Here is a 13,122-nt window from a genome sequence, read left to right on the forward strand (position 1 = left end):
TTCAATGCAGTCCAGCTAGCATTGAAACGAAACACCTGTCTTGGTTGCAACATTCCCTCCCCGACCTGCAAATCCCGTCCCCTCGGACGAAATCTCCACCAAACCGGGCTGAATCCCTTCCTTCTTCTTTTTCTTCTTCTTCTTCTCGCCAGCCTTGTCATCCCGTGCTGGGTCATGGGGTGTGAGGTCCGTCTCGCACACGTAGCATAGTACTCTGCCGTGCAGCTCGGCCGTCTTCTCCTGCTCTTCTTTCGATGCGTGCGGATCTGGCGCATCATGCGGTGTCATGAACTTATCCACGCAAGGCTTGCATATAACATGACCACAGGGTTTTGTAACTGGAGACAGCATTAGCGTCGATATAACGAACTTGACAAAACCATAGACTTACGCATCACATTAACTGAATTGGTCAAGGTCTTTTTACAGCTCGGACACACCCGCACCATTGCTCCGTCGGTCCCAGATTCCTCCGTGAAATGCACATCGACCAGCGATTTGAGTGAGTAGCTATGTTTATCCGTCTCCGTAGACCCTGGACATATCGGGTTCAGCTTGACAACCTTATTCAAAGTGACCTCATTCGGATCCATCCCTGGCGTTAACGACGGCACCCAGAATGACGGAAGAGCCGATTTATTCGAGTCCGGCTGTTCAACAAAGAGATCGTCAGCAAACCAGTAAAAACACCACGCCAGACAAGTGAAAATAACACACCTTCTCCTTCTTAGCTCTATCCGAAGCCTCCTTCCCCTCCTCCTCCTCTTCCTCAATTTTCCTCTTTTTCTTATTCTGATTCCCATTCGTATCGCCCCTATCATCAAACCCCATACTAACCATCTCAAACTCCTTCACCTCCCTCCCTCTCGCCTCCTCCGCCTCCCGCCCATTTTCCTCCTCTATTCTCCGCCTCGCCTCCTCCTTCTCCTTCTCTAACCGACTGATCTCCTTCCGCTGCGACAGCAGGTCATTTATGGCACACTCGCGGCAGAATAGGTCGCCGTTTTGGGCGCATGCGACGCTCGGTGCGCGCGACGGGTGGAGGCAGAGTCGGCATGAGCCAAAGGGGATAAAAGAATCGCGGCCGATGACGCCGCGCTGGGTGCCCCAGCTGTTTCGGAGAAGGGAGCGCTCGTAGGAGGTGAAGTGTGGGAGCGAGGTGTTGCGTTTTGAGTGGGCCATTGTAGGCAGATACAGTACTTCCAAAGTTTGGTACGGTATTGATTGGTGAATCAGGTAGGTTTGCTAGACTCAGCTGATTGGTTATGGCATTGGATGGGTGAATGTGAGCAGGATCCCTAAACTCTGTTCTTGAGGAGGGATGTATATATGTAGGTAGAGGTGAAGAAGCTCGAGTCCAGACTTGATTTTTGTGGAGTCGAGCTCCCTCTCACCGCCCGCCGATCATCCAGATCTATACAGTCACGTGAATTACTCACTGGGTGGTTGAGGATAATTCCAGTGAGAATTCGCAAGCTTTCAATATTCCTGTATATATGAAGGGCAATCAGTTGTAATCTGTACGAATACTTGAATATTGGCACGATGTCTGGGCAAAGGAACAGTCCTCGGCTTTTATATTCGTCTTAGATATATTAAGGTTGTATATACATGTGTGGCCAATATAACCCGGTAAGATAAAGAAAGCCACAAATCAAGGCCAACAGCCGATCCATAGGGTCTTAGATATAGCCCCAGCTCAGCATTTTCTTCATCAACTTCTCTTTCAGAATGGCACTGTCGGACTCAATATGATCCCACCGCTCCTCAACCAGTAAGCGAACGAAAGGGTCACCCTGCTCATCGGCATATTTTAATGCCGCCCGAAATACCATATTATTGGTTGGCCAGATAATGGGGAACCCGTAACACTCTATGCGCACATAGGTGTCCAGAAGTCGCGCAAATATGGGGAAATCGCGATCACGAATCAGACGGCGCAGAGTGCGAGTTGCACGGTCGTAGCTGGTATCTCTGTCAAGGAATGCTCTTGTCGAGATTAGCTGAAAAAACTCGAGCTTTTCTTCCGTCCAGGGCGCACATAGCAGCTTGTCTGGCAGATGGGAGCCTTCGCAATACGGAAGCTCGAAGTAGATTTTCCCCTTGGGATCTCCTTCTCTCGCTTTGAAGACCTCGACAATGCCGGGATTGAACCATACCGCGACATTATAGTCATGCGAGCGTTTAGGATCGGATCCATTGAATTCGCTGCCGGGCCGGTTGGCCCGTAAGACTAGATCCCGATCGCCGCGTTGCCCGTTCGAAGTAGTATAACAGGGTTTCGGGTTGTCAAACCACTCCGCGAAAGCAGCAAGGTGGTGCTGGTCGTCTGGAACGACTTTGAAGTCAGGACGCTTAAATTGGATAACATGCTGGAGAAAGGCCAGCTGACAGCGGCGAATTAAGGGCAGGGTGCACCAACGGCACTCAAGAATCTGAGTGCGGAGCTCCTTTAGCCCATCGCCGCCAACGTATCCCACAACATCATGCGGGGGCAGAAAGTGTCGTGTGTGGATAGATTCTCCATCGCCATCTGCCTTGGCAAAGGCGAGTTTAACGAGCCATGTATATATAATAGGGTTGGAGAGCGCCCGTGCAAGATGAATAGAGGCTCGCGGGAGATTGATCTCCAGGCAACGCAGGAAAATCTCCTGGATAATTTCCGCAGGCAATGCCTCCAGGCTTGACTTGGGTCTGATCAAAGGTTGATCTCGGACCATTTGGCCGAACTAGCTTTTTAAGCTCGCTGCTCGGCCAGGCGGCTCTCCAGGACGCGACAGTTAAGGTTCATGTGGCTGCCCAGGGACGGTTCGGAATGACACTTTGACATATTCGAGGGAGCGGTGGCTGTCTACAGCTGTCCAGCCATCCCTTTCCTCGGAAAGGTGCTTCAATCGGCTGTTGATTCCGTCGAGCAGTTGCCAACAAGAGGGGGCACAAGCACCTTGGAAGTGTAAGTTGACGCACGGGCCGGAGCGGAACAACATCCCCCGAGAGGACGCCCATGCACAGGGACTGCGTCCTGTCTTAGGCCAGGTGGCACTTGGAATATTCTGGATTCCGCTGACTTGGTGATTATTACATAGTTTGTTTTTATTTTCAGAAAACGATTATCAAAAAGTGATCAATTGGATGACGTTATCAGTCTATGATCCGTCGAGGTCATGATAGACCTACTACTACTCGACTGTATCGTAGCAGCAGCAATACCGAAGCAATGCCGGTGCGTGATAGATCCTAGATCTGGAATGAATCCAATAGGTCCCTGGCCCCGGTCATCCAAGTCTAACAAGAAGTTAGCCCTGGAGCTCCTGCGGCGAAATGACACCTGCCTTCGTAAAAGCATTCTACGGGAGAGCCAGTCCTCTGCCAGAGTTCAGACAGATCCCAAATGTAGCGCACTGCCTTCGTAAAATTATGCACAGCCCGTGTGGCCATTTCTTGCCCACATCGAAGGCCATCGCCGGCCAGTAGGTAACCGTCTCACATACCCGGTAGGTGCATATGCAAACCCGCCCTTGCGCGATATCCAGCAAGGAGGAGAGCAAAGGCTGGGGACTTCTTCCAATCTCCGAGTCGACGAGCGGTACGTATTTCTCTCGGTTTTCGAGGTATTTCACTCGCCATCCGCGACATGTGGGCCGCGTCCGCGGACGCGACGCCGCGACGAAAATCGGACCTCCCCTTGTATAGGCTGTCCTTCGACAGGGTCAGGAATACTATCTCCGACGAAGGCCGTTGCCCAATCATGCGTTAACCCCGCGCAGGATTCGCGGTTGAAGGAATGCCAAAAAAGCCAAGCTGGAATGTTCTGTCATTTTCATACTTGTACATTCTCCGATTAAGATTACCTCAGGCGATCCGCGAAAGGAACGAGGTGACAGCAATACTAGTGACGACCGGAAAGACATTCCGTCATCTGAATCACTTCATCTGAAATGTGTCAGTCGAGTAGGTGGAGCTTGGATGAATCTGAGGATCGAGGACGGCTCCGGCCAAAAGTCGCAGATTGCTGGGCTCGGGAGGATGCATGAACTGCTGATTTCCGAGACACCAGGAATAGATTTCCTGAGTTAAACGCGAGTCATCATATGGCCACGTTTGGGTCCTAAACGGTTTCGGTAAAGTATCCCTTCGGAAATAAAGGAGTGCAGATACACTCGCGTGTCCATGCTTCGAGGTTGAGATGCTGAGGCAGCCGAACATTTATCTCTCGGGGAGATTCTCGTCCGACGCCTTGGGAAGACAGCGAATCGCCGTGCGTGGCTCCGGCTGGTGATATGCAAGGGAAGGCCGCTGGAGCAAGCAGGCACTGCGCAACAGTTTTCTCTGTGTAACATTTCAGGCGTAACCGGCCTGAAGGAGAAGTATCAAACGCTGCGCCCCGTTATTTCAGAAGCCAGTATCAACGATTTTTGCTTTTTCCACGGAATAGTAGCCACCCGATTCGTGCCCGAGATTACGGGTCTGTGTCTCCCAGGGCGAAGGAACGGATTGTCAAGCAAAGGAATGTGCTGTCGGATGCCAGGCAGCGAGGAGCCAGCACATACCTCCCAATTCTAGCCCGTGCCACACAACTGCCGATCCGCCCAAATCTGGACGGGAGCAATGAATGGCAGCAGATCGCCTGAAACACCTCGAAAGGTTCTCTATCCAGTATATAACTCTCGTGTTCCCGAAGCCTGGTCTGATTTTTTTTTCCGTCGGCGTCCAATCTGCCTCGAGCGATTAGTCTTTCGTTTAGCTTTGTCTTTTGATTGTTTCTGCGTTGATTTATAGTCCTTCGTTCAATATCCTTTTCGCTTCGTCCAATAGAACAGCCTTGCATAGCATACGTTCGCTCGCTCGTTTCGACTTCAGATTCCCCTGCATCGGTCCGATTGTATATAGTGGCCGACCGCTCACAGAAGAACCTCGTCTCTCGTTATTTCACAATATCAAAACGCGCATAATAAAATATAAAACGATCGTTATTCGCCATGGACTGCTTCCTGCAAATATACCGTCTGGTCAAGAGCCCGTTTACACGCAACAAGCATCGGGTTTTGGAGATTGTGAGTCGATTTGCAGGACGCTGCAGGCTGCCCTGCTGACGTGCATTTACTAGGGCCCTCCAACAAATTTCCGAAAGGAAGAGTTACCGAGTTTCTTCGCCGATGATGAGTCCGTACTCCTTGAGTATCCCATGCATGAATATCGTTCTGACATGTCGCAGCGCAATTACCCTGCACAGCCGCACGGCACTCGAGAAGGATGCGGTAGTGAACACGACCGAGGCGGAACCCTCGAAACGGGATAAAATTCGGAGTCATGTTCGCAGAATGAGCGTCAAGATGTCTCGCCCGCTCATCGATGCGCAGTGAGTGTTTTAAGGAATACCGATATGAATCACCAGAAGGGAGGAAACAAATGTTTTGATGCCTTTTTCTGGGGGGAGTTCGGTCGCTCAAATCAAGAAAGTCGGCACTTCATTGAGGCGTGATTTCTTTGACCCCATGTCCTTGTTATCGAGTTTCCTCTGTTTAAAATTGGTAGAACTGGGTCGTCTTTTTTCAGGTTGTATACTAGGCTTGCGCAGCTCCGGAAGCTCATCAAAGTCATCAAATATCAATCTCCTTTTAGCTTGGATATTATTCGACACTGTGTCTTCCTTCGACTCTGTAGAAGGTAGCTCCTTGACACCCCCGTATGGACGTTTATCCCCGGCAGGTCGCGTCGGAGGTGAATGACGCAGAGACCCCGAGCTCGAGGAAGTATGGTTTCTTTCCGTGGGCACCGGAGATTGATGTGACTGAACACTGAGGTTTTTTCGGCTCGTAGGCTGTATCAACTTGGGCGACGGGCGCACCGTAGAAGGTGTGTTTCGCAATAATCCCGAACTAGACGTCTCATGATCTCTCACAACCGTCGGAGTAGAATGACCCATCCCAATATCAAGATCGTCATCGTCAGTAGTCTCCTCCAACGCAACGGGTTCCTTATTGCCCACCTTCCCAGGGCTACTGCTAGTAAGGCCATCATCGCACCGCAGTCCAGACGACTGCGAGAATCCGGCCGCTGCCCTCGTTGAAGACTTGACCTTCTGCAACCCCACCAGCGACCTCACTCTCCTCGGACTCAGCATAAGGTCCTGCAGATGCGTCCCGGCCCACGAATTCTCCGCCTCAAAGTCATCGCCCGCGTCCTCGTCGCGTCCATCTCCCGCCTGCTTCCCTAATGCTCCATCAATCCCCTCCTTCTGCCTCGTCTTGAGATCCTCTGCGGCGTATTTCTTCTTAATCTCATCGCTCATCGGCGTCCCTCCGTCGGTCGGTCTCGCGATATCTGCGATCGTATCCGCATTTTTTGCCTTCGCCTCTTTCTTCCGGCGTATGTATTCCGCGTAGTGGAGATGCTGCGTGAAGGATTGCGCAACTGAGTAGAACTCGTCTTCGACCATCATGTAGATATCGTCTTGATCTAGGCCTTCGCGGAGAAATCTAGCTTGCTTATTAGTACCGCTCTATCTGAACCTCGCTAAGAACATGACGAACGCACTCTTCCGATGGACAGCGATAAATCGGTGAGGACGGAGGGCTTGGAGCTAGAGAACAGAAAATGTCAGTCAGTCAAATCCAGTAGAAGCACACCCCAAAATCAAGGAGAACTTTGGAGAACTTCAAGGCAATACGCACAAGACTTCAAAAAGTCCCTCTTCGACGTAGATGTCTCCTTCCTCGTTGGTGTCTCATGTTCACTTTTCACCCGCGGGCTCGAAGTACGCTTTATCGCTGGAGCTGGCGAATTCGGCTCTCGTTTCGTCGTTCCGGCACCAGTAAGCCAAGGGAGTGTCCTTGGCATAATGAACTCAGCGGTTGGTGTATAAGAGTAAAGTAAGACGTCGGCTCATTCATGGTTTTGTCGCCGGTCGCTTGTTGTTGACGATTGTTGAACGCGAAATGGTTCTAGTGCGCGTTGAAGTCGCGGCGGCGATCTTCCCTTAAACTTTAGGTACCAGACGGTTGCCCCACGCTCCGCACGGGCGCGTTCGGGGAGAGGCGAGGGGACTAGGCCCCAGCCGACTTTCTGGGGTTCTAATTTAATGACAACCCTCGGTGTTGTTTACGGATTCTGGGTGAAGAAAAGAAAAGAAAGAGTAATCTAGTTCTTCATTCGGGTATCTTTCTTGTCTGATGATAATTGGTAATGTACAGCACAAATGATGCCATGGAAATGTCCTAAAACGCCGGCACAAAAACGACCAGTACCCATAAACCAGCAGGGTCAAAGACGTAGTGCAGAAAAGGAAAAAAAGAAAATTCGACGAATAACGCCCAGCCTCATCTCATCTCATATGGCCATTATTTCGGTTATTAGGATCCTCACGCCTCTCCGGGCCTCTTGCTGTTGCAGCTCACAATCTTGACCTTGTCCGCGCTGATAGTCTGCTGGTTATCTAGCTTGAAATTGACATCCTTGATCAAGAAAGTCCAGACTTCGTCGCAGAATCGATATGTGTCAAGGTGGCCCTGTAAGCAAAGAACACATCCGATCAGCACCCGCTCTTCCATCTGAGATCCGCCACAGGCAATTTCCCGAAGCTCACGAAACACAACAGGGCACGGCATACCTTGAAGTTCAACCGAGTGCGAACCTTGTCCGCAAGAACTTCCGTAATAACACGGTCAAAGGTCGACAGAATCTTCATGGCGAGCTGGGGCTCGATCCGTCCTTCGTTGATCAGATCATCGAGGGTGTCGGTCAAGGACAGGCCGAGGCTGGTGTTTAAGAACGCTTAGTGTTAGTACACGCAAGTATATTCATTTCCATGGAGGGATAAAGTACCTGCTCCCACGGTAAAGTTCGTAATACGCCTGGGCACTCATGTTGGCGTGGTTGTTGAGGTGATGATGAGGCTGAAGATGGTTGAATGGGTGGTTGATGACTCCAATAATATGTGGAGAACAGGTCACGGGTATAACACGTGATACCGGTATCCAATGCCATCAAAGAATTATGTCATGTTAACTACTGTCAACTTGCCATTTACACAGTATTAAAGTTATTTGGTGTTTTTGTTTATCAGTGCTTGATCACTGCCGCCTCGGACAGAATGCAGAGGCTGGCACAATTACCAAGAGGGGCAGAGGCCTTGTTGGGAAAACAACTATTTTCTGTCCCTGCCCGATGTATATTTTCCACGGCACAACTCCAATCGGACTCAAAAACAGGTAACATAAACCACCAATGGTTTGAGAAAATTCAGACTGAGAAGCATGCCAGATAAAGAAGCGCATAACAACCAAGGACCCAACGAAACATCAAAACAACACTCTACAACAGAACACCACAAACCGCGGAAAGCAGCCAAAAGCGTGGCTCAAGAAGACGAAGAGTTACGCCGGCGACTTGAAGATATGTCTGGCGAGGGCGGTGCATCTGGAATAGAGTACGAGGATGGAAAACCTCAAACTATGAAGCGGAGTGTTAGAAACAATATGTTCCGTTACATATAATATATTAAATAATTCATTTACTTCTATCAGTTCCTCATACTTAAGAGTAATCCCAAAGACCAAACGCTTTCGTGCTCATGAAACTTGTATAACATAATTGTGGAGCCGAGCGTGTGTTTCGCAAAGCCCCTTGTGCTTTTGACCCAACTCAGATATGCGCCACCCATACGTCAAACACCCCGCGAAAGCAACACAGGATATCGCGCAACCAAAAGTCCGAAGACTTGGACACCCTAGTACACCGGTTACGAGTCCCTTAGTACATAGGATAAGCTAGTCGGCAATATTTCGATGTGTTTCGCTACAAAGATGGGAGCTCAAAATCGAATTAGCGATTCCCAACCATCCCAGCGAGAACACCTGCCCCAATAACACCGCCATCTGATGCCTCGCGCAGAAAGACTGATTTCCCGCTTTTTTGAGGTCCCGTACGCATGATAAGTCGATCGATGGTCTGTTGGCACATTTCTTTGAAGTTGGGATAATGCTGGATTATACCACCGGTATATGCCACAACAAGCTCCTCGGGTCCAGACTGCCAATCTGCAGGCGTGGGCGACGGAGAAATTATAGGGACTATCGGACCGCGAGTATTGTTTATTCCATTTAAACTTGTCGGTTCAACCTTCGTCTGAGAAATGTTCGCAGTGCTCTCATGTTCAGGTGAGGCCGCAGAAGATTCTTGCGGTGAGCTCTCGTGACTGTCCAACCTCAACTCTATTTCACCAGCACATGCTAATAGGCCGACAACTGCAGCGGCTATCAAGCCCGCCGATCGCCTCTGTACAGCCCTAGCGATTTTTCGTAAGAGATCTGCGGAGCTTGCATCCCACCGCCACGTATCACTTGGCGGGGGCAGAGAACCAGTCAGCTCGGCTGCAAGATCTTCGCCTGAGCGTGAACGCGCAACGTTGTCTGAGATGTATGAAGTGGTCAAGCCGTATTGTTTGGTGAGTTCCACAGGTAGCACAGCCTTCGACACCCCAGTAATGTTGGTCAGGTAGTCTATGAAAATAAGCCGTATAAGTTCACCGACATATCTACCTCCGGTCATATATTCAAATGGTTGAAAGCCGGGACGCGCACTGGCTGCATCTAGTTCCGCATCCCACTTTGTTATGATATCAAGCTCTTTAAGAGGAGGCAAGACACCCGATATCGTCCATTCCGTATTCACGATAATTTCTGATGTCTCTGGATCGCTTCTCCTCACATGATTCACCTTCGCATCGTGCAGGGCGCTAAGTTTCATTGGTATCGTGGCATTGCAACCAGTGCCCACGATGATGCCCATCGCAACTCGGCTGTTGGGCAGGGACTTCACCGCATACGCCAGGGATGCAAGAGTCGCTACCGCGTCGTTGGTAATAGCAGAAATCTTCAGTTTCGGTAAAGCGAACAGTTTCCGGCGCTTTGTTGACGGTTCATCTTCATCATCAGGGCGTTTCGTGTGTTTTTCATACCCACTGAGCAGTATTTTTCGGAGATTTAGATCTGAAGTAATAGCAAAGCCCTTACCCATCGGCATGAGAGTAGCCTCTGCAAGAGACTCCTGCCTGTTATTTGTCAGTAGGTGTATAGGGATGCGAAGTTCCTGAGATCGAAACTTCGGAGTGTATGGACAGTGGGCTGCGTGGGCAACTCACATTATTGGAAAACTGAAGGTAATGCCCATCTCCAGTTCCTCAGGCACCGAGCCCTTTGTCGCATCCGAGGTTAAGCTTTCAGCCACTACTTCCGCAATGCAGTCTCCGATCCACGCAAAAAGGTCCTCCGCCTTGTCCATCTTCAAATGCTCCTGGATGGGCCATGCTTTCTCAAGCGTGCGCTTGACGCGTTGTGTCTGCGCTTTCTTAAGAGGCCTCTCCGCGGCTCGTGTACGAGCCATATCGGGCTCTGCAGTATCGCCGAGTAGCTCGATAAAGGCAACCCGTAGGTTGGACCCTCCAACATCGATAGCCAAGTAACGACCGGTCTCCAGGCCACTAGGTAGCTTTGAAACGGGTGTTGGGAGGAATTGCTGGTCTGATTTCAAGGCCAGCTCCCGATACACACTCGACAGCCGACGGGCCAACTGGTATAGCACAGCCTCGTCTAGGGTCAGTGGTGATAGAAACTCATCAACCTTTCGCTGGTGTTCCAAGTATGCCCTTACGGAGGGGTCCATCTCCGTGACTTCCTCGTCATGGTCCTCATCCTCGTCAATGGGATCGTCGTGTATGATCTCGTGCTCTTCCACGGCGTGTAGCCCTGACCGTCTTGAATCCGCCGAAGCCATTGTTATGATGAAGCCGGGTACCGCAGAGTGGCGATGCGGGGTGCAGAGATAGGATGCAACTCAGCGGTTGCGAAACTCCTCCGTGTGACTCAGACTGAGGATCCTGGGGGATTGAGGTTGCAGTTTGGTCTCGTGTGCGTTCAAGCAATTCGCAGGAGGGCTGTAGATTTCTAATCGGGTATATATGCGTTCCTCCTCCGAGTACCATTCAAAATTAGGTGGTAGGCGTTGCCCAATCCGCGTCACGGGTGACCGTATATGTGCCCGGGAGTGGAGGAGATCTTCGACTCGGAACCGCGGGAGCAGATCCTCGAGGAAGGGCAGTGGTCTGGAAGCCTGGGATAAGCCAGCCCAAATAATGGTTAGCTTCGATGTTACAGCATATTCCAAAGCGGGACGCGTGTCCGCAGTAGGGTGCTGAAGGAGGGGGATGGCACAACAGTGACAGTCATATGCACGAAGCCAGACCGCGCACCGAAGGCCAAACAGGCTCGGGTAGGGAGGGCACGATGGGTAGACGACCACACACCTCTCACAGTATGTTTGCACTTGCGCCGAAGATGGTGGCGACAGGTGGTACACGGAGAACAGCGGGAGGAATGGAAGATGAATCGCAGGAAGGGCAAAGCAATTGCGTATTATTATAAATAAGAGGGAGCAGTACGGAGGACCTAAGAGAGACGAAAGGTTAAAAAGCCACAGGACCAGCCAGTGGCATTCCCCACCATTCGGAAACGAGCAGCAGAGGATGGGTGAGGCAGCGAAGAGAGAGAGAGAAAAGGAAAGAGGCCGTGGTGGCCCAGGGTGGAAGGGAAGAAAGAGACAAGACGCGAGAATGATTTGATGCGATGGAATGCGACCATCCGCCAGACGATGTGACATCGCCCCGGTCGGCTTCTACGACCATGGCTGCCGATTATTTGCTGCAACAGCTTAACTGCAGCACCTGGAAATCTGGGCCTGTTGTTGCATCTGGCAATGGGGCATGAATGTCCCGGAGATTCCCCATTCGCTTGCTTTATCCACGTTCAACTCAACCATCTTGGTCGAAACAGAGACGGACTCCACTGTGTCTCTAGTCTTGGCTACGGGCTGAGGCATGTCGCAGAACTACCCAGGATTCAGGAACAACAGCACGCATCCCATCGCTGTTCCATTACGCATCCATCGTCCGGTGAGCTGTTATTGTCATTATTATCTTCAGCTCCTTCTCTGCCATGTGGGAGTTAGGTTTCTGGGTGGGGCAGCATCCTCCAACGGGGGAAACAGGCCAACTACTGCCACGCCCGCCGTCTCTCGTGACAAAGAGCTGTATTAATCACAGCTCGCTCTCGGCTTCAATGTCGCCTAGTCGAGAAAATAGCCCTGGGTCCCTGATTCGTTCAGGGTCTGGGTGGACCGATCGGTGTGCGTCCATGGCTGTGGGATGCATCCTTCTCTAGCCTATCTAATGTTCGTCTCACCAGCTCGATACGAGTTCTCCTCAAAGCTGGATTGTGCGCAGGCTGCTGAGAAGAGTCCCGTACCTTACTTTCCAGTTCGTCTGTTGACAGGAGCAGCAGCTTCAGCCACAGACTGGCGACATGTCAAATGACCCCGCAGGTGACAATCAGCTTGGCCAAATCCGATGCCGCCATGACAAACTGCGACGGTATGGATGGGCAATTGAGCACGTTGGGGAGGTGGATCAAAGCAAACGAGACGCGCAATGGAGTGTCAGATCTCGGAAGAATAAGGAATGGCTAGTGCTCGTCGTTCGATTTGTACTGAGTACGTTTCTAGGCAGGCTGGCAGCCTCATAGTCGTCATTCGTCACAGCTCCGAGATCGGAGCTGGAGCTGCCGGGGTTCCAAGGTTGAGTCTTGCAGGCTTTGTTATCACTCCTACTCGCTTCGGTTCGCTCTTGACTACCGTTGGCTCTTCCTTTTGCGCCGGCCCTTTGTCCAAGAATAGAAAGGTGGAGGAGAGTTGTCTTGCTCAAGCGGGTGGGTATGCCTCTGGCTCAGCATGGAGAACATCCCCACGACTCAATGACTTAATGTAACTCTCTGATGCCATATACCTTTGAGAGTAATAATGGACTTGTTTATCGGGGAATTTCGACGCCACATCCTGTCCCTGAACCCAGCTCCTAGGCAAAATGCCTAAATGCTATCATCCAAGTTGAGAGGTGTACTTCGAGTTAAGTACGCTAAACCCGAAGGAGCCGGTTCAGGTTCAACTTCAGAGCCTCAGGCGGCGCAGGCGACAGGCCAGGCAGCTGCTTCCATTGTCCAACGGCCATGGTCTAAAAGTGGAGGCTGTGCTCACCGCAAAAACAAACTGAGCACCATATCATCTCGCGACAAT

General features: G+C 51.0%; 7 protein-coding genes across 7 annotated transcripts; 2 read left to right on the forward strand and 5 right to left on the reverse strand.

Annotated features, from left to right (window-relative positions):
• Positions 1-15: 15 nt before the first annotated feature.
• On the reverse strand, positions 16-1,182 carry ASPSYDRAFT_26952 (putative RING finger domain protein; the record flags this gene model as incomplete). The annotated part of the gene is made up of 3 exons (XM_040844340.1): positions 16-338; positions 392-650; positions 718-1,182. The coding sequence occupies 3 exons, from the start codon at positions 1,180-1,182 to the stop codon at positions 16-18; spliced, it is 1,047 nt and encodes a 348-aa protein (XP_040708791.1).
• Positions 1,183-1,682: 500 nt separating this feature from the next.
• On the reverse strand, positions 1,683-2,720 carry ASPSYDRAFT_84971 (uncharacterized protein; the record flags this gene model as incomplete). The annotated part of the gene is made up of 1 exon (XM_040851449.1): positions 1,683-2,720. The coding sequence occupies one exon, from the start codon at positions 2,718-2,720 to the stop codon at positions 1,683-1,685; it is 1,038 nt and encodes a 345-aa protein (XP_040708792.1).
• A 2,241-nt stretch (positions 2,721-4,961) lies between these two features.
• ASPSYDRAFT_128258 (uncharacterized protein) lies at positions 4,962-5,363 on the forward strand (the record flags this gene model as incomplete). The annotated part of the gene is made up of 3 exons (XM_040840488.1): positions 4,962-5,054; positions 5,108-5,163; positions 5,216-5,363. Exons 1-3 carry the CDS (start codon positions 4,980-4,982, stop codon positions 5,361-5,363), a joined length of 279 nt encoding a protein of 92 aa, XP_040708793.1. The 5' UTR covers positions 4,962-4,979.
• Positions 5,364-5,446: 83 nt separating this feature from the next.
• On the reverse strand, positions 5,447-6,840 carry ASPSYDRAFT_139789 (uncharacterized protein; the record flags this gene model as incomplete). Its single annotated transcript, XM_040840983.1, has 2 exons — positions 5,447-6,483; positions 6,675-6,840. 2 exons carry the CDS (start codon positions 6,838-6,840, stop codon positions 5,447-5,449), a joined length of 1,203 nt encoding a protein of 400 aa, XP_040708794.1.
• Positions 6,841-7,150: 310 nt separating this feature from the next.
• On the reverse strand, positions 7,151-7,905 carry ASPSYDRAFT_39770 (transcription initiation factor IIA subunit gamma). The gene is made up of 3 exons (XM_040845960.1): positions 7,825-7,905; positions 7,610-7,757; positions 7,151-7,508 (listed from the first exon to the last, which is right to left on the reverse strand). Exons 1-3 carry the CDS (start codon positions 7,863-7,865, stop codon positions 7,362-7,364), a joined length of 336 nt encoding a protein of 111 aa, XP_040708795.1. The 5' UTR covers positions 7,866-7,905; the 3' UTR covers positions 7,151-7,361.
• Positions 7,906-8,823: 918 nt separating this feature from the next.
• On the reverse strand, positions 8,824-10,773 carry ASPSYDRAFT_140094 (hexokinase family protein; the record flags this gene model as incomplete). Its single annotated transcript, XM_040841013.1, has 2 exons — positions 8,824-10,051; positions 10,142-10,773. The coding sequence occupies 2 exons, from the start codon at positions 10,771-10,773 to the stop codon at positions 8,824-8,826; spliced, it is 1,860 nt and encodes a 619-aa protein (XP_040708796.1).
• A 1,590-nt stretch (positions 10,774-12,363) lies between these two features.
• ASPSYDRAFT_362814 (uncharacterized protein) lies at positions 12,364-13,091 on the forward strand. The gene has a single exon (XM_040845409.1). The coding sequence runs from the start codon at positions 12,512-12,514 to the stop codon at positions 12,815-12,817; it is 306 nt and encodes a 101-aa protein (XP_040708797.1). The 5' UTR covers positions 12,364-12,511; the 3' UTR covers positions 12,818-13,091.
• Positions 13,092-13,122: the final 31 nt, after the last annotated feature.

The sequence above is a fragment of the Aspergillus sydowii genome, assembly GCF_001890705.1.
Source record: "Aspergillus sydowii CBS 593.65 unplaced genomic scaffold ASPSYscaffold_1, whole genome shotgun sequence".
NCBI lineage: Eukaryota > Fungi > Ascomycota > Eurotiomycetes > Eurotiales > Aspergillaceae > Aspergillus > Aspergillus sydowii.

Coding starts and splice junctions, on each gene's coding strand:
- ASPSYDRAFT_39770 (XM_040845960.1), bottom strand. CDS start 7,865: ATGAGTGCCCAGGCGTATTACGAACTTTACCGTGGGAGCAG. Junction 7,758..7,824: donor GAACTTTACCGTGGGAGCAG/GTACTTTATCCC, acceptor CTTAAACACCAG/CCTCGGCCTGTCCTTGACCG. Junction 7,509..7,609: donor GCACTCGGTTGAACTTCAAG/GTATGCCGTGCC, acceptor CTTTGCTTACAG/GGCCACCTTGACACATATCG.
- ASPSYDRAFT_362814 (XM_040845409.1), top strand. CDS start 12,512: ATGGCTAGTGCTCGTCGTTCGATTTGTACTGAGTACGTTTCTAGGCAG.